This window comes from Seriola aureovittata, chromosome 14 (genome assembly GCF_021018895.1).
Source record: "Seriola aureovittata isolate HTS-2021-v1 ecotype China chromosome 14, ASM2101889v1, whole genome shotgun sequence".
Classification (NCBI taxonomy): domain Eukaryota; kingdom Metazoa; phylum Chordata; class Actinopteri; order Carangiformes; family Carangidae; genus Seriola; species Seriola aureovittata.
The window spans coordinates 12,690,125-12,714,393 of record NC_079377.1 but is presented as its reverse complement, the minus strand read 5'-3'; the positions used below and the strand labels follow the sequence as shown (position 1 = coordinate 12,714,393).

General features: G+C 41.6%; 1 protein-coding gene across 4 annotated transcripts in view; it reads right to left on the bottom strand.

The window, feature by feature from the left end:
- The window catches only part of LOC130181211 (Kv channel-interacting protein 2-like), an 85,242-nt gene that overhangs the window by 18,391 nt on the left and 42,582 nt on the right, over positions 1-24,269 (bottom strand). The window contains exon 1 of one of the 4 annotated variants that reach the window (XM_056395156.1): positions 3,608-4,330. The exons of the other annotated variants lie outside the window; for them this stretch is intronic. Within the exon in view, the coding sequence (XP_056251131.1) occupies positions 3,608-3,713 (106 nt within the window). The 5' untranslated portion in view covers positions 3,714-4,330. Of the gene's footprint in view, positions 1-3,607; positions 4,331-24,269 lie in introns of those variants that run through there. 4 annotated transcript variants of the gene reach the window in all.

Genomic DNA, 24,269 nt, shown 5'->3' with positions numbered 1-24,269 from the left:
ATCCTCTTGGGAACACAAATGTCTGCACAAAATGTTGTGCCAGTTCATTTGGTAGATTTTGAGATATCTTACTAAATAAGTGAGAAGTTGACCTGCAATCCATCCCATAATTGGCAAGATATTTCTGTCTGTATCGAAGTTGTAGGTGACTAGCAAACCGACATTGCCATCCATAATTTCTAAACATGGAAAACACTGGATTTATCAAGAGCATATGGTCTACAGAGCCTGTAAGTGAATCCAAACAGTTATTCTGACACATAAAAGGTCAAATAATTACAGAATCCAATATCCTGTATAATCAGTGGACCTCTTGGAAAATCCCTGGATTTCTCCTTGGGTCCTCCACAACTCTGAACCAAAAACATTTTTCTCAACTGTGTGCCACCTCAATGACAAGAGTCATAGACTCCCTTCTAATATCCAGTGAAGGGAAATGGATAAAACAGGAGGAGCAAAGTAAAACATCACTGTGGAATGTAAAGGATTAGATTCTGCAGGCTGCTTTGACACATGGCTCACATCCTACTGCTGAATCAGGTATGAGTTGATATGAAGGCAAGGAGAGACATTACAGTATCAAAGGCCTCTCAGAAGTGATGAAGCGGCGCTGGAACATCTCCCTGACACCCAGGACCTCATCAAGCCCAGTGCCAGTTCAATTTATTCTGATATCAGAGGCTGAAAGAGACAGTGGTGTATATGGCAAGATGCCACACCTTTCATGCAAGAAGTGATCGAGCAGAAAATACACAGCTCACTGCAGCTAATAGAGTAGCTGCTGAGTTTCTAAGTAGCTCCTAATTAGCCACATATATCCACTAAGAGAGAGCAGGAAGTAAATCTCAGTGACAGGAACAGGTGGGAGGAAATAAAATGATGAATCTGTTATTGGCAAACACTCCGACAGAGATTTCTTTTATATCTTGAGTAAGTTAAAGTTAACAAATTATAATAAGAGGAAGGTGGAGGAAACCACCGCTGTGTTGTTATCAACTTCTTTTTCTTTTAGGCAGGCAGCCAGCCAGATCCAGCCAGAACTTCCCATCAGAACATCCAACTCTTCAATTTCCACCTCATAAACTTCTAAAGAACACACCCCAGCCATTAGCCATTAGCTTTAAATCTATCGGAGCCTTGTAAACTTCCAGACCTGAGTGTACCTCACAGAAACTTTGTGCATCCTCCATCACACACAGCCACTCTTTTTCTGCCTCTTTAACTTTCTCTTGGGAACACAGAAAGTATGTGCATGCAGTGTGTGTGTGTGTTTGTGTGTCTTTAATCAGTGTAGGGTCAGCAACACAGCTCATTAAAGTAATGGGAGCCCCAGTCTCCTTATTATACATGTCTCACCAGAGTCAGTATGAGTCTGGCAAAAGGGAGAAAAGAAGACCTTCAACCGCAATTAATATTTCATCTGTTTTTTTTTCTCTCTTCCAAAACTGGCCTTCCATTGGTAGAAGGTCAGAGACACACCGAACTACCATCTCAGACTTCTTCATTTTGGCAGTATTTTGTCATGCCAGTAAGACAAACCGTTCTGTGAATGTACACATAACCAGGAACTAACTGCTAACTGCTGTCACGTAAATCAAAGACACACAAGCAGCCAACACAAGACTCCACTCCCATAGCAGAGAGGTCAAGCAGAATGAAAGCACCTATGTCTACCGGAGGAGTGAAGCTGTCGTAGCAAGGGAGGAATGCGGAGGGGGACGGACGATGAATATGAATGAAGACGTGTCAGTCTCAGACAGAAACACATGGTGGAAATTGATCAATTGACTAATTACATAACGGTAACACTAGCATATTGTAAACATACATTGCTTTTTATATAAACATAGCGCACATACTGAAGGAGTGACGTTTATAACAAGTGTATGTCACATGCCCTTATATGGAATGTGCACTGGTTCTCCAGTGTGCACAGGATTCTGCAGATAGTCTGAGTAATACAGTCATTCTGCCGCCTGAACTAAGTTTCTCCATTAAAGAGAAAATTCATTAGTTTAAGTACTCACAGGGGAGTTGGCACACGCACACACACACACACACACACTCACACACACACACACACACACACACACACACACACACACACACACACACACACACACACACACACACACACACACTTATTAAGTTTGCCATTTTCCATAAAGTATGGTCAAAATATTCCAAAGACTGATTCTCAGAGTATAATGGGAGTATAAAAGAAGTGTGTGTGTGTGTGTGTGTGTGTGTGTGTGTGTGTGTGTGTGTGTGTGTGTGTGTGTTTGTTTATTTGTGTGTATACATGTGTATGCGGAGCACTGTAGTTTCCAAGGCAAACTTTTTTGAGATGACAGAGCTGTTGGCAAACGTTGACTACTGGGTGCAGTCCAGCGGCTGCATCAGGAATGGATAGTGTCTATTATAGTGTAGCATCAAGAAGAGCCTAGCAGAGCAAATTCTTAATCTATGCAGTATTTCTTCTATTTAACTGAGCAGATTGCACTGTCTGTCCTTCGCAATAGTGACACAAAATGAAAGTAGAAGAGCCTCACTAAAGTTTCTTGTCAGGAGAAGAAAACTTAAGACCATGTCAGGGTGTTAACAGATGCCCAAGTGTACAGGGCACTCTGGGCAGTGAGCAGAGAAAAAAGAAAGAAAGAATGGAGATAAGAATCCCATCTTTCCTGTTGTCAATAAGAGAGAAGAGATTAGCGATAAAGTAGATTGGACTTAGGGGGGGACAAAACACGGGTCATCCATATAGGACAGGCCAAACAAGGCCTTGGTGCGTGGTGACAGCTCCTGGAGGTGAGCCAGAGCAGGACAAGGACCTTCTCAGTCAACCTTTCATTTACAGGCAGGCACTGTTTGAAGTGGTTAAAATGTGTCATACAGAAAGTGTTTAATTTTGTTAAACTGTAATTAAACATGATAACGGTGGATTGACCTTATTGAGAATGTGGTCAACTAATGATCCACCTCAAATCAATGAGGGCTTCTATAAAGTTTGGTCATTTTTACCTAGCACTGACCTGATAAAATTTATTTAGTGAAACACTTGAAATGAATTTTGTTTGACAAATCACATCAGGCCAATGCTACCACAAAACATGTTGACCTATGAGCTGCAGAAATAATAAGGAAATAGGCAATATCTCCTCTCTTGATACAGCTGCATACTGAGGCTGTAGGCTAATAAGAGAACCGAGAGTAAGGCTGACATTCCCTCAGTGAGACAGGGGCCTCTACACAGCACTCAGACCCACTCTGTCCATAGTGTTATCGATTAAAGGGTAAAAGCACACACCCCAGGGGCAAAGGGAGGCATCACACACAGCTAAAGTTACTGTGTGTGTGTGTCTGTGAGTGAGAGAGAGAGAGCAGTAGAGAGTGTTTTGCATGGCCCACGGTTGCACTGGTAACCAAAACCCTCAGACAGGACTGCAGCCCACCCCAGGTCCAGAGAGAATGGGTACTGCAGAAGAAAGTATCAGCTCATGCACACGACACTCGTACGTACGTACCACCATTAAATAAAATCTCTGTTTTTTACTGTACCATAATTGTCCTGTTATTAAACCAACAAATCTCAGAGAAAATCCATTACCTTCCCCGCCGACAGGCTCGAACATCCCAAATTGCTCCAGGACCTTGATAAAGAGACCCATGACCACCAGCACAGCAATCATCTCCAAGCCATCCAGACTCAACATTTTGGGAGACCACTGTCTGTCATCGCCCAGCACTGAGCCACCAAGCCAGGCCGGGTCAGGCCAGGCCGAGTCCGGCCAGCGACACGAGACTTGTCCGACTTTACCCAACCCAATCCAGCAGTTTGTCCAACTTTAGTTGAGCCGATTTCCACCAACTTCCACCAAAGTTTTCTAACTTGAGACTGATGATCAAAAAATTCTGTCAGCTATGATGAAAAGAAAATAAAGAGGCTGGGTCTCTCTTCAGTCACTCAAAACCTGGTCTCAGTCATCCCTTTCTTATCCCCTGGTGGAGGCCATATTGCTGGAGCTACAGGCTGCAACACAGAGCTCCAGACTGTCACAACACCTGGGCTAAAGTTTTAAGTTTTTTTTCTTTCTTTCTTTCTTCTTCCAGGCCTCCGTTGAGAGATGGAATCTGGGGATGTGCTGCGCCTGCTAGTCCTTTGGCAGTGGTTGTCAGGAAGCGAGTGTTGTGAGGGGGGAAAGAGGGAGTGAGTGAGTTAGAGGCAGCAGATAAAGAGAGGGGGAGAGGATGAGTGGGAGATGGCATAGAAAATGAGCGAGAGGGAGAAAGACTAACCGAGCGCGAGAGAGAGCGAGAGAGGGAGAGAGAGCGAGACAGAGAGGGCCAGACACAGACATAGTGAGGCAGAGATTGTTTGGGGGGGGGGGGGGGGGGGGGGGGGTGAGAGTATTGAGGTATGCCCTCTCTCTCCAGTGACATTACTTTCATTGATTTGCCTAATGTGGTTTCCTTGGTAACTGTAAGAGAGTGTTTAAAGCCAGATTTAACTAATGGAAAGAAAATATATTTATGCTCATTTGAATTCAAGTCCCATCTCAAATGTGTGTTTTCACTGCATGGAGATTGCTGCATCTGTTGCCCAGCCTCTATGTCTGCCAGTCGATGCAATGTCTCATTAACTTTTTAAATGTGATGCGATCAGAGCTCCGAGGATTTCTGGCTCCGTGCAGAAAACACAAAGTTTGAGAGACAAACATCAGAGATGAGAACAAAAATAAGAGCTGAATGCAATAATCTTAGGAAATAAATACAGTAGCTGTTGACTGTGACTGAGACAACAGTAGACAAGCAGGTGAGAAAAAACTTCAAGAATGTCCTACTCAAGGAGCCCTGTTGCATGACTTGAATATTACTTAGGTAAAAGGTATATCAGTTATATTTAAGACCGAGTACAAAAGTAGCTCATTTGAAACAGTCACGGCAGCCTGACTTTTACTACAGTCATTCAGTATGAACCAACTCCTCTTGAATCTTTTCTGAGGCTGTAGAAAGTGCTAGTTGTCTTTTTGTTGAAAGAAAACTTTTGGGCTGTGTCTAAAATTACTCACTGTTTATAATATGGCACATTTGCCTTTCTGCAGTGTTAACTATATATCTAGTGAGAAGTTGTTTTGCACATAGTGGACACAAAGTATCCCACAATGCAATGTTAAAACTAGTGTATAATTGTTGGTCGATAACCAGAAGCCATCACCATGCATTATGAAAACGCAACAAAGGGTAATTGTAGACAATCTTGGATGACAGTAAATGCTTTTTTTCATTTGATAACTATAACTAGTGAGTATTGAATAATAGACTAGTGAATGATTTTGCACTTTATCTTCTGAGAGATTCAGTTTAAAGCACAAAAAAAAGAACCAACCACTTGACAGTGTTGTAATAGCAAAATGGTAGATTATTGAGTCTTGCTTGCCTTTTCCCAAATAGTTGAGATTTGTTCTTGACTGAAAAACTACTTAAATAAGGGACTGTACGAATTTTTAAAAAGCTGGCCAGTGAAATAAATGCCCCTTTATGACCCATGGCGTGCACAAAAGCAATCTTCTTGAAGTAATTATTTTACATTTTTATAAAAATAAATCTTACATGGCTAGGCGGATAAAAGACGAAAAAGAAAAAGGATCCTCCAGTGTTTCAGTAATTCATTTTTGTAAAGTCTCTAACTGAAAGTTGAATTTAAGAATGCAAAGTAGAAGTCAAAAAAGCTGACCCTGATACAGAAATGTAAGTTTACTTTCTAATTAGTGACTTTTATCGTTTTGCAAACACTTCCTCCTCAGTTTTCACCAGTTATAAATCAGTGAACCTCATTTATATCAGGTTTCATGTGTTTCTCACTTTCTTATACAAAAAAAATTATTGCTGATACCAACAGAACCTCATTCACCTTCACATCCACGGAGGAGCAGAGTAATTTGGTTGTTTTCCTGCGTGAAATATCCTAATACCATCTGTCAGTCACAGCTGAGGTTGGGATACTGAAAGCATCAACAAGAACCAGTGCAGGCTGCTAGCCGGTGCTCTGCCCCTCCCAGCACGGCTCCCAGTGAGGGTATCACCTCGCCTTATGCTACAAAAAGAACAGAATCGGGGAAAGGTATGCTCCCTCTCTGTCTCATTCCCCCACTGTGTATCCCTTTCTGTCTCTTTCTTTGGGGGGAGGAAAGGTTGAAAGAGGCAAGACAGCAGGGGTTTTGACAAATGTGCTGTGTCTGCATCCACTTCTGCTGTTGCTTCTCTTTGCTGATGTTCCCCTTCCTCCATTTTTGACTTGGATATACAGCAGCATGCCTCATTACAGGGACGCCTGTCACATAAATAGCATCCCTAGGGACCATGTGGGTCATTCTAATATTTACTCAAAAACACACTAACACACAAGTGCACTCAAACGTGCTCACACGCACACGCACACACACACACACACACACACACACACACACACACACATAAACACACAAGTCAGACAAGGTGACAGGACACCTAATCTTACGTGGTGTCACTTCTCTCATCCGTGGCGTTCAGCCAAACAAACTCTTCTCCACATCAGTTTTTTCCATGGCAGCAATGCACACTGGCTGTAATGAAGCTGAGCTCTGATTGCAGACATGGTAAATGTAAACAGAGGAATATTGAACCATACGCTCTCAGAAGAGACAGAGCGAGCGAGAGACAGAGAGAGAGAGAGAGAGAGAGAAAACTGAGCCTGACCTGTTGGTTAAAATGATTTTTTTTTGCCCACTTATTTATTGAAGAGTTGTCATTTAAGGAGAGACACGGAGAGGTGGAAGGAAAGAAAAAGCGAGGCGGACTGTTGAATGAGACACGGTGGCACAGGAGAGTAATGAGAAGTAAGAAAAGACAGACAGAAGCAGAACATGAAGGAACAAAGGAAGGACAAACTCAAGAACCCCAGTGACTAAGGTCAGATGCCTCCGAGTAGCGGTCCGCAAAGCAAAGGGAAGAGGCATCTATTCTTTATTACCCTCCAGCATCTTTCGCCTCCTGGAGGATTTTTCACCTCATTCTGGCTGTCACCACAGAAAATTGGACCTGCAGATGTGTCCTCTACTCCTTCGCAATTCTCCTCGCCTACTTTCTCCTCTGTTCTTCATCAAGTTTACCCAAACAAGAAGCACATATTTACGCTTTCAGACCCAAGGTTGACAAGACCGACTTTATATCTATAAATCGAGGAGCGTCTGTCTGTCTGTCCGTCGTTCGATTTTCTCGACAAACGTTCATCTGATCGACTTCAAACTTGGACCCAAGGAAGTGCAGTGTCAACTGTGAAGCTTTGTAGATGACACACCAACATTGCTCTTACGCTTGGTGAGCAATACTTTCATAACAATAAACTCCTCTCAGGTAATCCCAACAAACACATTCAGTAAGGTTTTATATTTAATCTCGAATTAAGCAAAGAAATGATGAGACAGGGAGCTGTAACTTGCCTTTGCGTGACCACAGCTCACACTGCCCTCTACTGTCCAAAATGTGCCATAGAATGTGAATTATATTATCCCCAAAAGAAATAAGTGCTTTATTTTCTTTTGGAAAGAAAACACAGTTATTTCTTATCTGAGGTTTATGAAAAAAAACTGCAACTTTCACAGTTTCACGAGGAAGGACAGTTATCTGAATCTGAAAGTTTAATTACATTTAGAAACTCAGTGCAACAGGTGTGTTTACTGTCTGACTCAGAGCTCTCCACCAACAAGTGAGAGCAAATAGCTTTCTGAAGAGATCCTCTGTAGGTGCAACTAATGAGCAGACAGTTATCACTTCAGTCTTTTCAGTCTAAAGTGCCAGACGACATTATAGGCTATAAATGGCCTCCAGACGATAGAGCGTTTTTATTTTCAGAGCGTGCATAACAACATGCTCTGACATATTACAAATAATAGGTCAATTTTCTGCTTCTAATTTATTTGCATGGTCTTTGAAAACTCAAATACCTTTAGGTGCATTTAATGGGAGATTTCTTGTGTGTTAAATAAAAGAAGAAAAGGAAGGAATGGGGGTACTGAGGTTTTTCTTCTCTTATTCACAATAAAACTACGTCTCTAATGGGACTAATCCCTCTGATTAAAAAAAAAAAAAAAAACACAATATGCACATTGTATTAATGATCAATGATTAAAAGTTAAGAACTCTGTTTTTCAATTAAAGTTTTACTTTCTACTGCATCACAACACAAAGCAGAACTACAGCGCAGATAATTGTGTCATTAAAAGTAGCTCTATAATAAAATGCTAGTTCAGCATTGCACCAGTACCAGATTGAGGTTATCTTATTTTGAGATACATGTCCTCTCAAAAAGCAGTATTTGGAGCAGCCCATGTCATAAAGTCATAGTATCAGTTATACTGTATATCTTGATTCAGAGAGGCTGGTACATACAGAAATATGATCGCATTTTTATATTAGATTTTTAAAATTAAGTTTTAATTAAGTTTCTAATTAGCCTAATGTGGAGGGTGGGGGTCGAGACTGGCTCAAACTGGTTTAGACTTAACTTTTTACCCAACATTTCCCCATGAGCATTGAGAGAGGTGGAGAGGTGAATGAGGGAGGAGGAGGGAGCTACAGTCTGAGCTGAACAAACAGCAGCCTCCTTCACCTTATTGTCGCCGTCACACAAACTAATAATAAGAATAGTAGAAGTGGGTGTTGATGGGTTTTTTTTTGAGGATGCCTTTTCTGGACACCGTCAAACTGCTCAGCGTCAGCTCTTGCAGGCCTCCCACTTTCTGTTGTGCTCTCTGAGCCGGTAAGCCGCCCTCTTCCTCTCCATATGACTCCACTTCTTATCAAAGCACCAAAGCGTCTCTCCTGCTGCCTCTGGAGGGGCTTAAACGATTTTGGTGATGCTGCTTTTTTCAGAAAATGATGTGGAGGCGGTTAGGTGGAGCTCCTCTTGGAGAGTCTCACAGTCTTCAGTTGCTCCGGTTTTTGTTTCTCCAGGGCCTTTTGCTGATTAGCCCTCCTCTTCTCCTCCTCTCTCTGTTTGGCCTCCTGCCTCCTCCTCTCCTCCGCAACTCCTTCCCGCTGCTTATTCAATCTTTCAGTTTCTTTATTTCTTCCCTCTTTTTCTCTCCTGCACCTTTGAAGCTCTTCCAGGACAGTTCTTGCTCTGCGCTCCATCTCCATTTCCTCTTAACAGTCGCTCTTTACAGTCTCCATTTCAGCCTGGAGTTAACTTTGGTGTCTTTGCTTGGTCTGCATTATTCCGGCTTGCAGCCTTCAGCGTGTGTTGTGGTCGGTCGGTAATGGGTTCTACTTAAAAACTCACCAAATTCTCAAGACACTGCACTTCACTGGCTGCATTATACCCGCAAAGTTTAGTCGGATGAGCGGTTGACGAGAAAATCGAAGGGCAGACAGAAAGACTATTTATTAGCAAGATTAGGAGAATTTATTTATTTATTTTTTTAAGTAAAAGGTAAGGTTTTGTCCCTCTCTCCCACCTAAATAATTTTCATACAGTCCCTTAAATACGCAGTGGCTGAGGTTGCTCTCCTGATTCTGATGCCTGTTTGTCCTGTTGAGACATTTGAAACTAATGAAGCCCTTCAAAAGAAAAAGAAACCCTTTCCACACACGAACTCATGCTTTTGTCTCTAATATGACCTATAATATAAGACATTCACTCGGCTCTAAAAACAAAACACAAATTACCTCACTTCCTCTCTCATTCCCCTCAGGCTCCTATTGATTTTTCCAAATTTCTTCTGCTGCTAAATATACTGTAAGAGATGCGGTGAGACGTGAGCACTGAAGGGAAGCCGGTCAACTGATAGGTGCCGAACTGTGGAGTGTGTTGTTCACATTTGTGCCGATTGGTTCATGGGTTTCATGATGGACTGATGTGAAATGATTTATTGACCCGTCTCAGTATTTATGCACTCTTGGTATATGTCAAACTTAAGGCCTCAGGAGAATACTGTATGAATCAGTGATCTGTCATTTGAGCTCTATCACCTCGGGTGGACAGATTGTGACTTGAAGTAGTGGAGAAGGGTTCGTGACAGATTGCAGGCCTGCAGCTCTCTTTTCTTGTAGTACATAAAAATACATTTTTCCAGTGCTGAGGGTCGAAAATTACACGATAGTTAAGCCTCTATGTGGCTGTGTCTTGCTCTATCGATCCTTGCATGTTACATTCTCTAATCTACAGAATGTGCTAATTGGAGAACATGACTATTGATCTCTGCCAACACACGCAGAAAAGCACAGGCACATATGGCAAATGCCTTCCAAGAATAGAGAGCAGATCAAGAAAACTGCTATGATTGCTGAGATCGGGCTCACTCTCCAGATGTCACATGTAGTAATTTCACCTGATGCTCGGGCGTCATGCGAGGGCTCGCACGAGCATGCAGAATACGTTTGGAATCGATAACAAAATAGATGTCTTGCCAAACATGTCATCTTTAGTTTCTATGTCACAGCGTGAGCTGAGCCACACAGACGATCGATACAGATATAATAGAACATGATAAGAGGGGCGGTTTGACTGGAAAACTAGAGGAGAGCAGTTTCTGGGTCAGTTAGACTGGGACATCTAGTGGGCACAAAGGGCAAAAGATCAGACGCTGTAGCACCAAGGAAGAAAATACATTAATTCTGAAAACGTGTCACAGAGGATATCTCATTTCACCCCATTACTGTCTGTGAATGTACTAATGATTATTGTTCATGTAGATACACACTCCTATAGTCTTATCAATCACTTTCCCAATCTGAAACAGTCTGCTGTATTCATGTTATCTTATTGGTTTGCACTAAAATGGCATATGCATTAAACATATTAACATTTGGTCCACTCCACTGACAAGTCAAAAACATAAGTATGGCATCAAAAATGACTTAAACCTTGCTTTAAGAAAGTGCCACTCACCTTTCCTCATAAACAAGAAGTAAGACACGGGGAATAATGACATGAGGATGAGTGCATAAAAACCTCCAATGCCCTCATTCCAGCAATTCTGGATGACCGCAGAATCAAAACCCTTCATAACCAACACAGGGGATCACTGGGCAACTGTGTCTTATGAGACACCAATGTTCAGAGATAACCCGCTGCACAACCTGGATTTCCCCTCCCTCTGTGGGCGTCATCACACACGTATTGGTTTTCCACGTGTACTATGTGCACACATGCACACGAGCAAACACATGTTGACATGCACCACCTGTTTTCATAAGGCGAGCGTCGATTTTCCCCTCATGATTTGGCTACTATTGTATTGGTTCAACAAAAAAAGACACCCACTATCAATTAACTATTCAGCAGGTCTGAATGAGGCTCTTTATGTCATTTATTTATTTATAGATTGTGCCCTGACAGTGGGCTATGTCTTATAAACTGCTGTTGTATTGCTGATATGCCCACTGACAACACACAACACCTGTGGAACAGCGACATGGGTGGGCTACAGTAAATAGCAAAGCAGCTGTTAAGAGATATAGGGATAATAATGTAGGGAATTTCCAATTCCAAACTCTGCAAGCAAACACAAAAGTACAACAACAAAAAAAAAAAGTCTTGCATGCAGAGTTCAGAATAAACAATGTATTATTTATATCGAGAATCGAATGCAGAGCGAGTGAACTTTGAATTTCACAGTGCCAGCGAGCAGGTGCTGGATGGCTAGAAACCCACTGGGAGAGAAGAAAGAGAATGGGAAAGAAGGTTGTGAGGGAAGCAAGACAGACCAACAAGACTGTAAGAGAGGTAAAGAGAATTACAAAATAATACAGTGAGTCTGAGCTGCAGAGAAAATAAGGCGCAGTTGCATGAGGAAAACACCGGCTGCATAGAGGAAACACAAGACAGAAATGTATTGAGAAAAGTTTCTCACAATCAGCAGGGTCACTGCACGTGGAACAAAACAAGTGCAACTTCAATCAACCTCCACTAGAGGTCAGTGTAGATTAAAGTATTTACATTTATTTCAAAGTCTTTCAAACATCTCATGCTCTGCTTCTGGCTTTCTCTTTCACAAACACACTTGCTGAAACAAAGACACTCGAGTGTGAAGAGGATGTTCTGACCCTATAAAGCGCTTTATCATGTGACTTTCAAATGTTCTTCATGTATCCGCTAAACTGATCAAAGCATGCAGCACTTTTGTGTTGGTGCCAAGTCTGTCGCACCATCTCATCAGCCAATCCTTTAAGTGAGCGGATCATAAAGTCTGGCACACAGCTGGGTGCCCTGGTCCCTGACTACATGAGGCAACAGGTTCAATGTGCATCACATTTAAAAGACCTTGAGCAGTACTGTGCTGTTTTACCAGTGCAGCAAAATGTCTTCAAAGACTACAAAACAAACTCCTAATGACAGAATGTGCAACATCTCCACAATGTGTCACCTCCTCTGTTGAATAAACCAACTGCCAAGCTGAATTCATCATTCATTATTTTGACTGACTCATACGAGTCTATAGAACAAATACTGTTGCTAGGCTCGTAGTCCATCCGTTGGCATCAAAACGAACGTCTCGGTGGACAACAGCACGATAGGACAATGACAACAAGCACGTGGAGATGACGCTACGCTGATTCAGCAGCTTTGTAAAAAGGCACAAAATGATCCAACCTATACCAAAGGACAAATCTGCCTCTACTAAGCAAGGAAAAATCTCAGCCATACCACACTATTGATGGACGAGCAAAAAACACAATAACACACAAACAAGATGAAGGTCAGGAGCCTATATCTGCACAAAGGGACAATTTATTCACGCGTCAATATGCGCAACCGATTGTTTACGTTAGGGAATGAAATATAATGTAGATAACTGTGGAGTTAAAGAAAGACTGGAGGTGATCAAAATGACCTGTTAACATTTAATTATACTGTAGGGGGCTAAAGAGGAGAGGAGAGGAGAGGAGAGGAGAGGAGAGAAGAGGAGAGAAGAGAAGAGAGGAGAGCTGTGATTGTCTCTGACAGCCAGGCCCAGTCAAACGCTCTATTGTGTTAAACCTGCCAACTGTCACCAAAGAGAGCGAGTGAGAGAGGAAAGGACTGACAGAGGGAGACAGAGAGAGAGAGAGAGAGAGAGAAGGGCTGTCGTCATGGACACGACACATAACATCAATTCCCCAGGTTTGGGTGCACACAAAGCCAGACACACAAAGCCACACGCACACACTCACCCCATCTATTTTCACTCTGCTCCGTGTACTGGTAAAAAAAAAACGGCATGGACAGACATTCCCATTTCATCCATTATATTGTGCCGGCCAATGTATTGATCCTGCATACATGTAACACACACGGTAACACTTATTCGAACATACACACAGTGCGGCGTGTGCTCCACCACACACAGTTAAGTTTCTGCAGTGCTCTGATATTACCAGACCTTGTGCACATGACAAACCTCATTATCATGGCGCCCATTAGTATTCTGCAGAGCAGGCACACAAGTACACACACACACACACACACACACACACACACACACACACACACACACACACACACACACACACACACGCACACACACACATGCACGCACGTGGAGTAGGGTTATTTCATAGAAGAGTTGCATATGGCTCCCAGAAGATAATTGTTTCTAATCCTCTTCCTGCTTCTCTTCCTTCTCTGAAGTAAACACACTGTACTACATTTGTCTGAAGAGATTTCTATTTCTAGGCTAGGATAAATCAATCCTTGCCTGCAGGAATACGATCGGTCATAATCATGATCAACCACTGTTTTCTGGCTTTCTTTTTTTTATGTCCACTGCTCACTGTTGACCTCAATCATTGTTTATCCTCTCCTGTGACCCATCGACTGTCCGCTCTGTCCTTTGCGGTTCCTGCCAGAAAAGTGTGAAACTTTATAGTCGTGTCTGCAGGCTTAAAGGGTTCGGCTAAATTACATTGAACATATTTTCCTGTAGCAGTATCTAGCCATGTTTTTTTGCCAGCATCCCAAAACAATGGAGGTGAACGAAGCGCTGAAAAAGAGATTTTACATTTCCAGACAGCAGCATGACTTTCTATAAACAATGTCTCTGTTGCTCAGAAGAATCCACAGACCTGGCTGTAAACAGTTTTCACTGGAGCCATTTCTGCAGAAGAAACACCAAAGCTCCTATAAAAATGTGTTGACAGCCAGCTTTGTGGATTATCCAGACGGACGAGGACACCGATTCCGCAAGATGTTATTGAATTTTTAAAGCATTTTTCAATGCTGGGAGCACAACAACCAAAATTACATTCACACCAACTGTAAGTCTAAGTGTGAGACACATACCTCAAAACCTGGGCAAATAAAAACCAAACTTCAACCCTCATTCACAAACAGTAAAAGGCACTGAATAGTTTACTTTATAGTGAGCAGTACACTGAAACTTTGCTGTGTAGCGTTACAGAGTATTGCATTGTGGGACTGTTTCCTTAAAGCTGTGTACATGCCGACTCCTTTTGTTCTATTGTGGGAGATAATGTGTGATAAATCTACATACTCTATATATAGTACGCTGCATAGGAGAAAAATTTACATACTCTATATATACTACACTACATAGGAAATAAGTAATGATTTCAGAATTTCATTAACTTTTGGCGTAATTTACTGTCTGGCTTTTATCCAAACTTTTGACATTTACTATTGAGGACTATGTATATGTGAACAGAAATAATGACTCTGTTCATTTTTTCACTGGTGACACTTTGTTTCTGCCTGGAGTGAGGGACAGTCAGTCTGCACTTGTGTGAATCTACTTCATCATTCATCTTTACAATCACTTTGCTCCAACTTTAACTTTAATCACTATCATTGATTTTCTTTTTGGTGTGTGTTTTATCCAATACAGCTTTTTCAGATTTTACTCGTTTCCTGTCTTCAACCTTTATTGGAAGTGTTTTCAGCTCGCTGCATATATGTAACTGAGCACTGAAGAACCTACACTACAAATGTAAGCCTTAGTACTAGCCATGCACACTTGGCTATGGTTGCGTTTTTATGTGATGGCTGGAAAACAATTGTCACATATGCCACACATGCTTTACATGGAAAAATTAATATGACACAACTATACTTTGTGCGTATCGTATCAACACAGCGTTAACGCAGAATGTGCCAGTCTTAACTACAAACCTCAAACTCATGGTGAGTAAGCAAGTGTTTAGATTCCTGGAAAACTGCTATGGAGAGAACACAGACAGACACTCTCTCTCACACACACACACACACACACACAAACACACACACACACACACACCTGATAAAATTGCTTTAACGTGTTCCATGCTCCTTTTTTTTTTTTTTTTTTTTTTTTCTTTTTTTACAATGGCTGGCAGGAACACAGGTCATGACGTGTTACACAGTGTGGAGTGGGCCTCCACAGCTATAAATAGCCCTGAGAGGAATCAGATTTGGAGAACCGGAGGTGGGAACTGATGAGATCACACATACCCGTGTGTGTGTGTATGTGTGTGTGTGTGTGTGTGTGAGTGTGTGTGTGTCTGTGTGTGTGAGTGTACATACACACGCACACCCACAAAAGGCTTGGATCAGAGGAAACAGAGATGGAGTCAGACTGACATCATGCAGACTCGCCGACAGACGAGCCGACAGAACAGCGAGAAGGAGGCAGAACAGAGAGCGGGAACAGGCTGAACGCGCCGCTACGCCTGAGAGGACGGTATGAAGTGACACCGAGATGACTACCTGGTGAAAAAACCAGGGGAGGGGTCTGACTGCTGCGATGATGAGGAGGATGAGGAACGTGAAGTGGTTGACATGTCTAATATTCACGTGTGTTCTCATGCAGTCCTTCCAAGGACATCACAGTATTAATAACACATGAAACTGGAACACTTGGGTATGATAGATCATCCATGCAGCGTATATTCTGTCTTCCATATGAATATGATTTTAATATGTTTGACTTTCACCAAGGACGAGAAGACACGGCTGTGGAAGACAGTCAAGTGACTGGACTGTATTACTGTTCCATTACAAAATGAGACATCCATCATCTAAAAAAAGTTAACAGGTGCTCAGACTGATGGTTGGTGTAAAATCATGCTGCTTGTCTTTGAACAGTGCCAAAGCTACAGCATTGTTGCTTATCCTTTGCGTAGTATATGTGGCAGATTCAACTTTTGTAGATTTGTTTTATTTTATTTTTAGTTAAAGGTTTGTGCTGCTTTATTCTGGATACAAAACAACACACCAAGTAAGTTTATTTCCTGCAATAACTTTTACAGTGTGTTTGTGTGTATCAGTCTGTGTACTAAAAATCTTTGAATGCCTTCTCCTTTTCTCTGCTTTGTACATTGGACTCTGCTCTGCTTCCCCAAACTGTAAGACATATCACTCTCTACTGTGACACACAGAAAGCCACCCAGAGGCATGGTTACACACACACACACACGCACACACACACACACACACACACACATGCACACACATGCACACACACACACACACACACACACACAGCACACAAGTGACTGACAGACATCAAGCTGATGCAGAAGAAAAAGATGACAGACAAGTGCCACTCGAGAAAATGACAAGCAAGCGACACATTTACAGTGATGGAGAGCGGAGAGACGTCAAGCATTGTTGTCAATCAAGAATGATAGTGATGAAGTCTCTTGGCGAGAGATATATTTATCCATCTATTTAGTTATTTATTTAATATGCTCATAGATTTTAATTTTATCCTGTGCTTTCATTTATCAAAGAAAAGTCAAAGGTGCTTGTTTCATGAGCATCATAACTGATATAATTGACTAAATTAAGCCTTTGTTCATTAAGGCTGCCCTTTAAGTTCCCTTTTATCTGATCTATTTGTTGATCTATGAAACGCTTAGCAACAGTCCTGTTTTATTAAACATGTTTTACGCTAAATGTAGATGTGCCCTGACATGCCATGAAATTCATTATTACCAGCTGACACTGAAATACATTAATGACTAAGTCTGAGGACAGAGAGAATTAGGGGAGAGAATACAGAAATACAAAGGCAGCTCAGGGTAAGAAGTCTAAGAAAAGAGAAAAATATGCTTGTGTTTAAGTTTGAATTATTTGTGTAGAAAAGAACAGGGCTTTAAATATCACTGGACACATTCAACCCATCCCAACTTCTGTACTATCTCTCTTTAGCTTTGTTGCTTCTATCAGCTTAATCTTTTCTCCCGGTTTGTTTTCCTCTTCTCACCTCACTGGAGCCCACTCTTATCACCACAATCTGTCCTTTCCTCCATCTACCTCCACCTCTGTCTCCCGACTTCCCCTTCACTTCCTCCCTTCGCTCTCACCCACTTCTCACCCACTCTCTTGCTCCCTCTCTGCCCGTGATGGCTAGAGGTCAGCAGAACCGTCTCTCAAGGTCGTCCCTGTCCGGGGTCTGGCCTCCTCATGCCTGGATGGCTGAGTGGAACAGACAGCGCTGTCCCAGTTGGGGACCGTCAGACTTTTAGTGCCTCTGACCACTGGCCTCCCTGGTGGGTAGGTCTGATGTGCATCCTTTCTTTGTTCCCATTCTCTGCTGTCCGTTATAAAAAGTGTGACTCAGAGAGAAAGACGGACAGAAGAAAATAGAGGAGTGGCAGGAAGAGGGATGGAATAAATGTTAATAGGATTTGTCTAGTAGTCTCATATACTGTATATACTGTATATTAGCCAACAAAATATGTATGTAACACAGACTGCTTTTACACCAATCCTGTTTTTTTTTTTTTTTGATAAATCCAAACCCTTGAACTTTGCTCCTATATATTTGGGTTTATCTGAGCAGTTGAGAGAGATGTCTTTCAAACTTTGCACACAGCAAACAACCGCACGGAGGCCGCCTGGAACCGTGGTTCTGTGTCATCCTCCAGATGGACTGAAGTGTGGTTTGTTAGTGGTGAGAAAACAACATGAACCAACCATGACAAAATAGCTGATTATTATTCAGATCACGGAAACCATTTTCTAATCTTGCTGAGGTGTCAGATGCTTTACCTGCTTTGTATTTTTCTAGTGGCACCTCTTTGATGGATGAGGTGATTCATGTTCAGTTTCACCCATTTCTTTGTGAGCTCAGACCCACATTAAAACACTGTCACGACATAACATCCACTGTATGGGGACTCCATTGAGCTTACTTATTTAATAATACGAACACAAAAAAGGCAATTATTTTGGTATTTGATTGATCATTTCAGTTACTTTTAAGTACAAATACCCCAAACGTTGCTGGTTTGTCTTATATTACAGTAAATTTAATCTTTGATGCTTTAAATTGTTGTTCAGACAAATGTAAAGATGTTTGAAGATTTTAAGATGTATCAGGCTCTGGGAACTTCCAAAAATCTCATTAATTAAAGAAAGACTTAGACGGTTATTCTGGTCAAGATCAAGATAAAGTGTAATTAGGGGCAGGTGGCTTTGCTGAGGAGGAGGACACAAATTGGAAGGTCAGTGGTTCAACGCCTGGCTCCTGTAGTCAACATGTCAAAGTCTCCTTGTTTAAGACAATGAACCCCAAAATTGCCCCCAATGTATCATTGTGGTGTGTCTGTCTGTATGCATAGAAAATAAATGTCTGAGTGAATGGGTGAATGTGGCTTGTAGTGTAAAGCGCTTTAAGTGGTTGATAAGACTAGAAAAGTGCTATATAAGTGCTGTCAATTTAACTCTTTAGATTATTTGTCTCGAGCTCTTCACCCATTTTATCATATAATATTTCATTTCATACAAAAATATACAGATGTGTTAATTAATTTACATATTTCCATAATAATCTGTTCTTTATCACAACACTACCAATGAGGTGTGTTCTTTCTCTAGTGTAAGGCTCAAACGTGCGGTCTACCCTCAAGAATAAACTTTGTATTGAAAGTAAAGAGCTGTACATACGGTGCTCACATCCATGCAGCGGTGGGAGCGTAACTGAGAGACCCCCCGAGGCATTTAATAGCTATAGTTAGCTTAGATTTATTCACTGCTCTGATAGCTATAGTTAGCAGTAAATTTATCCACCTGCCAGGGGAACTTGTCAACCAAGGATGGAAAATACACTTCCATTGAGTTAGTCAGCCTTTAATGACGGAGGGGCTGGCTGGAAAGAGATGATTAGAAAATTAATTATTTATCAAAATACTACTAAAAATTTCCCCTGAAAACTGAAAAATTGAGAACAAGTCATTAAGGTGTAAATTGAATGTTCTGAATTTCAAATCAGGGCTGTAAGTCTTTATGCATGTGTGTGTGGAGTAGAGGCTTCTCACTGCTTCTATGTATGTTTGTGTGAGTTCGAATTAGTAAATATGTGTGTGTGTGTGTGTGTGGGGGGGGGGGGGGGGGTTGCATGTGTGCCTCACAATGGAGTTTCATTAATCTCAAGGAAAGATCGATAACTTACTAACCAGTTTTCACCTTGCCTGTGTTTAATGACTGACTGGGTGTATTGAGTGGCCACTCTGTTAATATCCACGTGCTATATGTAACACACATTTCATCCTCGTTTTGTCTCTTATCTCTATCTCTTATTCTTCTCCCTACCCTCCAGTCTGAATCATACTCTTACAATCTATTTGATGGTACAGTTCACACTAAGTTCAGAACTACATTTTGAATCGCCTTGATCCAACTGAACTGAAGAGTATTGAAGTACTCAAATACTGACCCGCCTTCTGTCCTCGACAAAAGTGATTCCTGAAAAAAATGTACCTGGTGATCATGTCATCAGTTTTATGAACACAAACCTTCTGAGAAATTTCAATCTGGTTCTTTAAGCTCTAAATGATTAACTGCTCTGCTGCTGACATTTAACCTTTTAGACCTTTAAATCTCAGCTCTGCGTTCAATACAGCTGATCACTTTAGTGGTTAGACTATCAGCCTCAAGCAGGCTTTAATCATGTTTTTAAATGGGACATTGTGGTTGCTGGGCATTCAGGTATAGTAAAGGTGTCTTTAGAGATCCCTGTGGTTCTATTGCCACTCTCCATCTACATTACATACTGTCACTTAGTCATGTACAAGCCAGTTTTCCTTTAAACACTCATGAAACTCAAGATTAACTCTGTTGATCCTCTTGATATCCAGCAACCTGACTCCTTAGATGAGTGTCAACATTATATAACAACTGGTCATGATGACATGGACTGTTTTTGCAGAAATTATCAAATCCTTTTCATTCAATAAACTGTAACACATGAATATATATTAATGCTTTTCCCAACTAAGAGAAAAAGGAAAAAAAGATGGATAGGATGGGAGCATATACAGAAATGTGGGGCATGTGCTGAGATAACATAATATTACAGAACAGCTGTTAACCAAAGAGGCCCTTTTAACATATGACCCAGACATGGAAATTACCATAGGGCTCCCTGATTTATTCAGCACGTTGAGGGAAACAGGGAGGACACTGGACAGATCTGCTGATGTAGGTCTCTGTGTTATTAGGAAGCAATAACGTTACTCCAACTGTCTGAGTGCAGAGAGAAGTGAAAAAGGTTAGGATGTTCCAATTGAACAGTCAGAGGTCCAGGAGGAAGTAGCACCTCACCGCCACTGGGGGTGAGTGTAAGTATTTCTCTCAAATATGCTATCAAGTAGCATTTATTTATGTTGTGTGCTTATATTTATATTTTACTTTTATTATGCATGCGTAGGTTACCCTATATGTTTATGCAGTCTTGTTTCTGTAGCCGCCCTGTGAGCTTGATATATATCATAACGGATAATTTGATAAGGTAATGGACGTTTCAGCCTATTAGCGACAGGAACTGCACAGTCAGCAAGTGTTGATTATGGATAAAAAATACAATCTAATCACAGCAACACAATGTGGCTAATGTGTTTAATAAATGGAAACTTTCCATTAAGAAAGAAACTACTTGAATGTAGAGGTTAAAAGGAACAGATGAAGGACTTGCGAATGAAGCTATATTTCAGCACCATGGACAGCGACACACAGAGAAAGATTTAACACTCCGAAGAAGAAAAAATAAATAAATGCAACACCTCTCCTTGGAAAAAAAAAAAAGCATAAAAATGTTTTATGTCCACCAATGGACTTTTTCCATTTCTTTGTAACAAGCAGAAGAACAATTTGCTCTCACAAAACTTAAAACACTGTGACCAAACTTTTTGTCTCCAGCTGGAACATATTGTCCACTTTCCGACACCTTATAGAAATTTTATCAAACGAGACATTTTGGCCTCTTCCAAACAAAACAGGCCTCAACTTTATAACACAGGGCATATTGACTTAAAACTGGTTTTCAGGACAGAGATGAAAGCAGTCGCAGCCTTTCATTCCCATGTGAGATACAGTATTCTACTGCTGCCCTGCAGCCACTGGATTTACAATGACATCCCAAGCTGAATATTGCTGCTCTGTGTCCTCACTGCTACAGTAACTGCTACAAAAACACATTTTGAATTTTCAAGGTAAGCAGAGGAGTATTATGATATTACAAATTTAACATTGGCTGAGTCAAAGTAGAAACAACCACAGGTGAACACTTAAACAAGTCCAAAGGTTTTTAAGAATCACAACTCGAGACTGACTATAAGAAAAAAATCTGTGAAGTAAGACACATTCTCTTTTGAACTACAAAGTAAATGTAGCTTTGCCTCAATACCGAAATTCAGTATCAAATGTATCTATCTATCTTCTAATGTTGGGGTTTCCGATCAGTGTTTTACCAACATATTCAGAATTAATGTTGCTAGAGTGAAATACAGAAAATATATTAATGCTTTAAGACACTTGTCTCTGTGTGTTTGCTTGGAAGAAAGAATTGCTCACCCCTTCATACTCCCTGGTTGGTGAAATTGGTGTTTTCTGATGCCAATACAAATCCTAATCTCTGCTCACAATCAACTATAAAAATCGTCCTTCAGAAACCTGAGTGAGGTCACGTCTGTATTTTGTGGACCTAACAGACCATGCCAACCGACAATGCCCTGCATGCATTCACACATTAGAAAGCACCAAGGTCTCGTTCACCCTTTGAGTTTTTCTCTCCCTCTCTTTCTCTCTCCACCAGTCACACCTAGTTTTGCCCCCTCCATCCCCCACGCTCAGACTGCTACTAATAGGAGTTTATTTTTAGCACATGTGAGATGTGTGTGTGTGTATACACATGATGGATGAAGGTGATGTTTCACACCTTTCTCGTAAAGGGTTGGGTGGGGTGGGGGTGGGGGGGTGTAGGGAGGAGAGTTTGATGGGGGGGGTAGGGGCAAGAAGCAGGCTTGTGAGCGCAGACACACGGGTGAGAGCAGCAGTTACAACGCAGGAAGTGTCGAGCAGGACGGTGTACGGCTGAAACGAAGGAGGGAACAGGACGAGGCTTCCGCCTTGAAATCCCTGCTGTCACAGCAAACTGACCCACAAGTGGCTGAAGATCAACAGGCCACTCTGCACCAGATGATAGTGCTCTTCTTCAGAGAGATGGGGGATGACAGGAACAGCCTGGTGTACTGTACCAGCCAATTAAAATGCAGCTTACACAGGACTTTGCTTTGGGCAAAAACTGAAATGTAATCACATATAATTTCTAGGTTCTTGTCTTTCCCTCAGGATGTCTCGAGAGGCAGCCGGAGAGTTGTTCAGTGGTGACACAGGTGTAACCTGCTTAAAATCATGTCAGATGTGGACATATGAAGCAGTAACTAATATAGACCACACAATACCTGACAGGCAGAGCAAGCTAGAGCCCTGACTCAATCAGCTCGCGACGGAGCGAAATGTGAACAGCATGGAGCAGATTAGGGCTAAAACCGTGGGATACATGCCAGAGAAAACAAAGGATAAGAAAGCAAGCAACAGATACACAGACGGATTAATCAGCATACACGGAGTGCACAAATAACTACAAACCAACTGTCGCTCTTTCTTTAAATAACTTGATCTGGGATGCCACTGCGTGCGTATAAAGATGGTGGCACGTACAAAACAGAAATGTAATTTTTTTTTTTTTTTTTTTAAATATAGATCCTCAAAGAGAATTTTTTTCTGAACAGGCTTTGACCTTGAACTTCGATGAGGAATTTATTTTTAGGCCACCTTTCTTATCTTAATTGTGAACGTGCAAGTCAGGAGGTGTCAACAACAGACAGAAACAGAAAGACACAGAAGCGAATAATCAGCACACGCCAGATAACTTAAGTGAGAATCTTCACATATCTGGCGACAAAACGAATGTGTTCTTAAAATGGATTTGCGCACATGGATGTGACATTTCTCTCTCTCTCTCTCTCTCTCTCTCTCTGTCTTCTCACTTTGTTACTCTCAATCTTCCTTTTCCTTCACTTTAAGATAATTTTTCATCACGTCACAAAACAGTCCTCACAACTTGGCACTGCAGCAAATAAAATAATAACCTCAAATGAAGTGGAACAAAATCTTGTAAATGAATCCAAATATATCCACCCTTTCAATGTCTACCCAAACCCGAGGCTTCAGTGCTGCTTCCCACTGGGTTTTCATATTGCCTATTAGGCACTGATGAGACAACATCCAGCTCAGTCTTCACCCCACGGTAAAGCACACAAGCAGGGGAGTTTAGCTTGGAGTAAGTTATCCTTATGGTAATGAACAATTCCCTTCCCACTGCGACTGCCATTACCACACACTGTGATATGGCTTAGTACTCTCCACAGCAACACACATGCACACACACTAACCCCTGCAAGCGCTCATCAGAATTTTACATCACAGGCAGCCCATGTTTTATTCATTAAGCTTTCAAATGACATTTAATGTCATTTTTTTGTCAAAAGGAGAGGAAAGTGATGGACGGGTGTGTAATGGCATTTGTCAGAGACAAGAGGGAGGGCACAGAGGTAACACTGTAAAACTTCATAAACTCTACAGGTGCTCGAAGGAGATACGTTCGGAGGAAAGATGCATATACATATTTTTCACCTCAGTAAAACACCGCACCATTCCTTCAAGTTAAATGAGGAGGGGACCAACGGTCACTATCGATTACAATGACCCCAATCAGTCATTCGAGCCAGTCAGCGCAACTGTAAACACAAAGTAACAGCATCAGAATGTTTTGACAATGAAATACAAAATGTAATAGCAGCAGCATCTCATACACACAAACACATAGAAAGCTCAGCATCTCTGTGCCGGGGCCAAGGCTTGGACAGAACATTCTTTATTTATAGATGATGGGCTGATAACAAAATCTCTTTGGTCATAGCCATGGGTGAGCTGCAGAGAGAATTGGCTTCGAGGTATTAGAGCTGAGAAA